The sequence below is a fragment of the Triticum aestivum genome, chromosome 6D, assembly GCF_018294505.1.
Source record: "Triticum aestivum cultivar Chinese Spring chromosome 6D, IWGSC CS RefSeq v2.1, whole genome shotgun sequence".
Taxonomy (NCBI): Eukaryota; Viridiplantae; Streptophyta; class Magnoliopsida; order Poales; family Poaceae; genus Triticum; species Triticum aestivum.
In genome coordinates, this window is record NC_057811.1 from 433,202,127 (window position 1) to 433,210,155 (window position 8,029).

At 47.4% G+C, this 8,029-nt stretch overlaps 2 protein-coding genes across 2 annotated transcripts; both read left to right on the forward strand.

Moving 5' to 3' along the window:
* The first annotated feature begins 2,559 nt into the window (after positions 1 to 2,559).
* On the forward strand, positions 2,560 to 3,596 carry LOC123145633 (temperature-induced lipocalin-1). Its single transcript, XM_044565097.1, has 2 exons — positions 2,560 to 3,062; positions 3,154 to 3,596. The coding sequence occupies exons 1-2, from the start codon at positions 2,697 to 2,699 to the stop codon at positions 3,334 to 3,336; spliced, it is 549 nt and encodes a 182-aa protein (XP_044421032.1). The 5' UTR covers positions 2,560 to 2,696; the 3' UTR covers positions 3,337 to 3,596.
* Positions 3,597 to 6,214: 2,618 nt separating this feature from the next.
* LOC123141858 (uncharacterized) lies at positions 6,215 to 7,078 on the forward strand. Its single transcript, XM_044560924.1, has one exon. The coding sequence runs from the start codon at positions 6,301 to 6,303 to the stop codon at positions 6,880 to 6,882; it is 582 nt and encodes a 193-aa protein (XP_044416859.1). The 5' UTR covers positions 6,215 to 6,300; the 3' UTR covers positions 6,883 to 7,078.
* Positions 7,079 to 8,029: the final 951 nt, after the last annotated feature.

The following is an 8,029-nucleotide window of genomic DNA, read 5'->3' on the forward strand; positions in this document are numbered from 1 at the left end:
AGGCAAAATCCTATTCGGCGACCTGCATACAAGAAACCAGCCGCGGGTGCATCCCGTCCCCCGCGCGCCCTTCTGGGCGGCCCATGTGTGGGCCGGGACGTCCCCTGTTTTTTCCCTTTTTTCTTCAATAATTTGGGATATCAAAAAGTTTTAAACGTTTAAAAAGTTGCAAATTTTGAAAAAAACATGAAATCAAAAAAAATTCGTGATTTCAAAATAAATGACCGGGAATTCAAAAAATGTTCACGATTTAAGAAAATTTTCACGAATTTATAAAAAACGTTTCATGAATTTAAAAAATGTTCACGATTTAAAACAAATCTGCAAATTCAAATAATGTTCATGAATTGTTTAGAAAAGGTTCATGATTTCAAAAAATATTCAAGAATTCAAACAATGTGCATGAAAATGTTCAAGAATTTGCAAAAAATGTTCACAATTTTGAAAATTTGTTCATGAATTCTAACAATGTTCAGAATTTCAAAAAACAAAATGTTCACGATTTATGAGAAAGTTCACGAATTTGTAAAAAGAAATGTCATAAATTTTGAAAATGATCAAAAATTTCGAAAAGTGGTCATGAATTTAAAAAGTATTCATTGTTTCAAAAAATGTTCTTGAATTTAAAAATGTTCAGTTTTCCAGTTAATGTTCACTAGCACATATGTCCGTGCGTTGCAACGGGAGATTTTTTTTTGCGAGAAGCATCGAGAGAGATAATTGATATGTCTATCAAAACGGTCTCCGTAGCGGTGGGGTGACATTTTTTTAGTTTTGAAAAAAAATTGGAATGAGAAGAAAAAATGTAAAGTTCCAAACATATTTGAAAATGGGAACAAAATTTTGAAATTATGCAGATTTTATGAAAATCTAAAAAATTGAATTATAGTATTTATGAAAAGGAAAATAAAAATAAAATTGAAAATAAAATTGAAAAGGGATAAAAGGAAAAATAGAAACAGAATAGTTAAAAATTGAAAACGGGCCGGCTCAATCTTTGGCGCCATGCGTGAAATTCTGACTATTTGCCGCCCCATGTGGTAAATAATGTTTCTCAGATGCATGGGCAGGAAACTTATGGGCTTGCTTTGCTAGGCCGCAGCATGCGCGGCCCGCGTACAATATTTGGGGCAGAACTATTTTAGTACCACCTTGGATAGAACAAAAAAAAATCGAAGATGAACGGATCGAAATATTGAAGAAACGCACCTTACTTTATTAGTAGTGTGTGTCTATATATATGTGTGTGTGTGTCTGTGTGTGTGTGTGTGTATGTATAGATGATTTAAAAAATGTCCACAATTTAATAGAATGTTCAGGAATTTGTAGAAAAAATGTTCATGATTTTATTTTAGTTTCAGAATTTCAAAAATGTCGGGCCAAAACCGGTTGGGATGAAATGCGTGCGGAAAAATAAATAAAAAATAAAATCCAAAGGGAGCGCCGAAAACGTGACACGTAGCAGCAGCTGAGAGCGTGCCACTTAGCGTGCTCTCAGCCCACCCAAGTGAACCTTGGGGGGCTCCCGAACGAGCGCTCCTCAGCTAGTTGCTCCCGTATTGCTCTCCTCTTGTCCTAATGCATCAACAAGGACGGGCTCCCGTGCCCGAGAGCAACTAGTTAACGAGCGCTTCTTCGGGAGGCTCACAACAATCAGCGCCACTTGGTGCGCTCTCGGCCGCCCGCCACGTGTCGCGCTCTGGGCGCCCCTTCAGTTTTGGTTTTTTCTTATTTTTTCGCACGCGTTTTCGGCTTTTTAAACTGTTTTTCCTTGTTTTTTTACGTTTCGATTTTCCATCGGTCTTCCTTAATTTTTTTTTTAAAAATGAATTTCACGAGAGGCACGGTTTTGCTTCTGCCAGAGGCATGGTTGTGCTTTCGCCAGAGGAACGGCTGTGCCTCCTCAGAAACGAAAAAAACATGTTTTCTATTTTTTTTTCTTTCGCGAGAGGCACGGTTTGCTTCCGCGAGAGGCATGGTTGTCATTCCGCGAGAGGCACGGGTGTGCCTCTTTCGTAAAGGGAAAAACCCCGTGCTCCCGGTTCGGGTTTTTTCGTTTGATTTTTCGTCGGGTTTTTTTCGTGAAAAAGATGTTCGTCAAAACCTATCAACATGAGATCTAGTTTTGAAAATCTCGATGTGAGGAATCCAATGATGAAAACGGTTCAAGATTTAGACGCGCGGTTTAAGAGATAAGACGTTTTGAATAAACGAATCTACGAAAAAAGGAAAAACTCCCAGGTTCCGACTAGTGGCGCACATGCAGTGCGTCATTTGTCGCAACCTGGGAAAATGAAAATGATCTTTGCAACTGAGGACTCCTTAACTAATGATTTCGCCCGTGCCCTGTTTTCCAGGTGAAGCCGTCCCAAAAGGACCATTAGTCCTTAAAATATCGAGCCATGCCAGTGGGCCAATGTGTAAGATAGGCCCATTCTCAATTTTAACCGTCCCGGATCCACGACACTTGTGTCCAGCTGCAAACGGTGGACTTCATTCTCAAGAAAAGAAGAAGCAAACGGCGACTTTAATCTTGTTCCTAACGTATCGCCCACAGCCCTCCACGTCTCCCGCACCAGCCTTTATTGCCAGCACCATCCCTATCCCCTCCAAACCCCCCCTGCATCCATCCATCCCTATCGCCGTCGGCGCCTCAACCCACGCCGCCCTCGCTCCCTCCCCACGCGCAACGCGCGATGGCGGCGATGAAGGTGGTGCGGAACCTGGACCTGGAGCGGTACATGGGCCGGTGGTACGAGATCGCGTGCTTCCCGTCCCGGTTCCAGCCCAAGGACGGCGCCAACACGCGCGCCACCTACACGCTCGGCCCGGACGGCGCCGTCAAGGTGCTGAACGAGACCTGGACCGACGGCCGCCGCGGCCACATCGAGGGCACCGCCTTCCGTGCCGACGACGCCGGCGACGAGGCCAAGCTCAAGGTCAGGTTCTACGTGCCCCCCTTCCTCCCCGTCTTCCCCGTCACCGGCGACTACTGGGTGCTCCACGTCGACGACGCCTACCAGTTCGCGCTCGTCGGCCAGCCCTCCCGGAACTACCTCTGGGTACGTAATTCGATTGAACTGCGGTGCCGGCGGCGGTAGATCGATGGTCAATCTAATCTCTGCCGGGGTGTGGGTGTGTCGGTGTGTGTAGATCTTGTGCAGGCAGCCGCAGATGGACGAGGGCGTGTACGAGGAGCTGGTGGAGAGGGCCAAGGAGGAAGGGTACGACGTGAGCAAGCTCCGGAAGACGCCGCACCCGGAGCCGACGCCGGAGAGCCAGGACGCCCCCAAGGACGGCGGCCTGTGGTGGATCAAATCTCTCTTTGGAAAGTAGTAGTAGGTGCCATGCCAAAGCAGAGAGGAAGTAGGTGCCGCTCGCTCGCAGGAGCAGAGATGCAGTAGCACCAGCTGGTGTGCCTTGTACAGTTCAATCTAGTATGTTCGTCGCTGCAGGGAATCTGAAGAATATGTTTTGCTTGTTTGTGTCGAACTGTAGTAGGTATATGATCTGCAGAATAATCTGTTTGTCGGGTGGGGTCTGGCCGTGTTCTTAACTTAAGAATTATCAAGACTGTTGCTTGCTCGGATTCAGAATAGCGCATGCTTGCTCGGATTCAGGCTGGGTGATGCTTTGGTGTGATGGATCCTGGTGTCTGCTCTGTTTTGCCTGTAGTGGCGTTGACAGGGCTGGAAGGTCTGGGGGCCTCCAGAGATTGTTTTCATGATGGTCGCGGACTGTGGTTGTGTTTGTTGTCTTGTTGCACTTTGATGGGGAAATATCTGGTACTCCCACCCCTAAGTTGCTCCCGGTGTTTCAAACTCGGTAGCACATTTTAAAATGTTCAAAAAATTCTGAAAAAAATTCAGCACATTGACACAACATCAATGCATGTTGCTAAAAAAATTCAAATCAAAATTCAAAACATTGCTTGAGATACAAAAATGAAAATGGACACCAATGTGATAATGGGCCTTATCTAAAGCCCAACTTATGTTGTGTACTATTTATTGTTGAATTTGTCATTTATGTTTCTTAAGCTATGTTTCGAATTTTGATTTCATATTTTTTGACAACATACTTTGATCTTTGATCTTTTTCAGAATTTTTCGAACATTAATAAATGCGCTACTGAGTTTTGGAGCACCGGGAGCACCCCTAGGGGCCTGGGGAAATATCTGGTACTCCCACCCCTAAGGTCCTGCTTCGGGTGCTCCAAACTCGGTAGCACATTTTAAAATGTTCAAAAAATTCTAAAAACAAATCCAGCACATTGACACAACATCAATGTATGTTGATAAAAAATTCAAATCAAAATTCAAAACATTGCTCGAGATACAAAAATGAAAAAAAAATGGACACCAATGTGATAATGGGCCTAATCTAAAGCCCAACTTATGGTGTGTACTATTTACCGTCAAATTTGTCATTTATGTTTCTCAAGCTATGTTTCGAATTTTGATTTCATATTTTTTGACAACATACTTTGATATTGTGTCAATGTGCTTGATTTTTTTCAGAATTTTTCGAACATTTAAAAATGTGCTACTGAGTTTTGGAGCACCGGGAGCACCCTAGGGCGGGAGTACCAGATATTTCCCCCACTTTGATGTATAGCCGGTAGCCCCAATGAACGTTCCCTTTTTTAACAACCTTGATGTATAGCCAGCAACCCCGATGATCGTTCGCTTTCTTTGATGAGTCATTTTCTTTATTAGCGGTGTTTCTGGGTGCATGAATTAGAAAATATAGACATATAAAAGCATCTACAGCTGCGATGGGCATATTCGGACGCTCAAATGAGGCACGTCCGTGGACACTGACTAGACACCCCTTAATGTAATCTACATCCGGACACCTCAATTATTATATCTTAAATCCATACAAACTAATGCAACTACGTCGATGCACTTCACCGTTCGGCTACTCCATCACTACTAACTAAACATTTCATCAGACTATCAAAATTTGGCATGTTTGGCTATGGTGGAGTTCATCCACGGCATGTTTGGCTATGGTGGAGTTCATCCACGGCTGCCCTTCCCGGCGCCCTTGCCGTCCTTCTCGCGGGTACCAATCGAAGACGCGGTACGGATCGAGCCGCATCTGCTTGTCGTTGGAGCTATCCTCGCCGTCACTGTCCGCCTTATCCTCCTTCGGTGGCAGTCCGGCCATTGCACGGACCGCCCGATTCTGCTCTCAGGCAAGGGCGCACATGTTCCTCCGCTGTGGTTTTTTCACAATGCGGGCGCGGATGGCTTCCTCCTCTGCAGTCGCCCGCGCCGCCACATCAGCCGCCTCTACCGCCACCATTTCCGCCGCGATACGGGCCCCGGCGGCCCTTATCCTCTCCTTCCCACGGCGGGTCGCCATTTCCGGTGGGACTCATATTCTGCCCGACCGGTGATGGGGAAGGAGAGGGGTTCCGGCTGCCGGGACCGCGAGGATCCTGCCCCAGAGGACCCGTACGCCCGTTGAGCCGACGCCATGGAGCGGCGGAGTGCAATGCGGACCGCCACTGCCTCCGCCAACCCGCACGAGATGACAGCCCATTCGACGGATCTGGACTGATCGGAGTCCGATCCGCTTCCTGCCATGCCGGAGAAGGCCGGAAACCGCCGGAGGTGAGCTCGGGTGGCGAGGGGAGTGGAGTGAAGTGGCTAGGATTTGGTCCGGTGAGCGGATGGGACGAATATATGTGGGGTCGGATGGGCCAGCATAGGCTGGGTCCGACGTGGCGGGCGCGCCCGGGCGGCCCCATATCCGCCCCATATTTGGGTTGTATATGTGGGGTGCCAGTCAACCCGGCCGTTTGAGGTGTCTGTCTGGGTTTGAGGAGTGTTTGGGGCGCCCAACTGTAGATGCTCTAACAACAATATGACTGAATTTTTTATATCATACTGATTTCAACGTTATAAAAAAGACTAAAACAAAAAAAATATGGCACTTCACTAAAAATTATAGGAGATCACAAAGACAATTGTAGCATGAGGCTATAAAATGCTTTGAAAGAATTCCTTTAAGCAATCCTATAATCACTAGTATAGCATACGAAACTCCAAGCATCCCCTATAACGAATTTCGAAATGACACTTGTATAAAGTACAGACCTTCGGCTTGGGTTGAAATCCTCCATTTTCTCATAATTTGTTTGTGTTCTTTAAGAAAGCAAAAAAATCTCTCGCATTGCAATACGAGGATAACACATGCGCGGCCTTCATTCTTTTCCCGTCTTCCCACACACGGACGAACGGTCACAACCCACACTCCCACAGGCCACAGCACTCCAAGCAGGCGGCCATGGAGTTGCTCCTTCTCCCTTCCCGTGCCACCGTCTCCCGCCGGCTCCAGCCAACCGCTCCACTCCGCCGCGCCAGCGCGGCCACCTTCCGGCCGTCGGCCAGCTCCGGCAATGTCGAGGCCACCACCGACGCCACGGCGACAACGTCGGTAGCCAAGACCGGCCAAGAATGGCGCGCGGGCGGCCGGCAGGGCCAATCACCGTTCGGGCTCGGCCTGGACCTGTCCGAGGAGATGAGGCGCGGGATGATGTGGCGGATGCTGGCCTTCCCCGCGGCGGCGGTGGCGGCAGAGGCCGCGCTCCTGTGGGCGCTCGACAGCGGCGTCGACGCGCCCGCGTGGGCCAGCAAGGCGGGGTCGGCCGTGCTGTTCGCTGCGGGGCTGCTCGGGTCCCAGTACGGGTTCTTCTCCTCGAGGTGGGACGCGGCGGAGACGGGGTCGGTGGTGGGGTGGGAGCTCGCCGCCCGGCACTGGAACGCGCTGTCCATGGCCAGGGGTTCGTCCATGGAAGAGGAAGATGAGGAGGACGACGAGGAGTGGGAGTGGGTGTACGAGGAAGACGAGGATGAAACTGACGATTAGTTGGGTTAGATACAGTCTGTGATAGCAAGGTAATTGGTTGGATTAAACCTTGTAAAAATGCATGTGACAGTGCTTGGTTTGGTTAAACCATGCAGTAAATAGACTGGTTACATGTAGGCCTAGAACTAGCACTTATTTTCCTGTCATTTCTGTATCGGCTCCTGTGAATATAGCCACCATACTTTTCTTTTTCTTACAACGTTGTGGCCACAATTGGTGCGTACGGTAGAGTGTGTTATAAGGGATAGAGGGATTGGTGAAATAGTTGCGGAATATGATGAATGTATTACTGAGCCTAGAGGACGAGTATGTATTGAGTACAGGACTTGAAGGGCAAGAAGCCTCTCCTGGAGATAAGGTAGGACATGGATTACAAATCCATCCCTCTATCCCTTATAACAGAGTGAATTCCAATGAATTCGTGTATGTTCTACTCCCTCCGTCCCAAAATGCAAGGTCATTTTTGACATAGGGAATATTTGACAATCTGTAAGATGAACCGATTCTAACACTCCTTTTGAAATTTAAATTGCACCCATTTCTAACATCTTTCGGTTTCCGCTCTCTGCCCACACACTAACATATTGCGTGTTTGGGCTTCAGTTTCGACAGAATCAGTTAGGGATTCGCTCTGTTGGCAAAGCTGCTTCGACGTAATCCGCTTTGGCATTGAAGTACACCGGGACGTGCGTCAGTGCAATATATCTAAAAATAGCCCGAATCGGATTTTGGCTGGTTTTTCAAAGACTGATTGCTTGTTTCAGATTCAGCCTTCTCAAAGCTGTATATGGTTTCTAAAGCTGAAACAAACACCCCCTAACACACCCAACTCTTGTAATCCACCATAATCAATTGATCATGAATGCATTTGCTGTCTTCTACCTGCTTAATATATGAATGCCGGTGGTTCACCGGTTCTTTCAAAAAAAAAAACACCCCCCTAACATTGACGATGGCATTGTTTCAAACTACTCTGTAGCAGTCTTGACCAACATAACCAGTACATGTTGATGTGGTGCATGATACTTTTTTGACTCCTTCCACCAAAATTTCTTACGCTGAATAGTGCCATACACAGATCATGAATTTGATGTTGCATATTTTCTAAAGCGCAGCGGATAGAGGCGGTGGTGACGGGGCTGCCCCC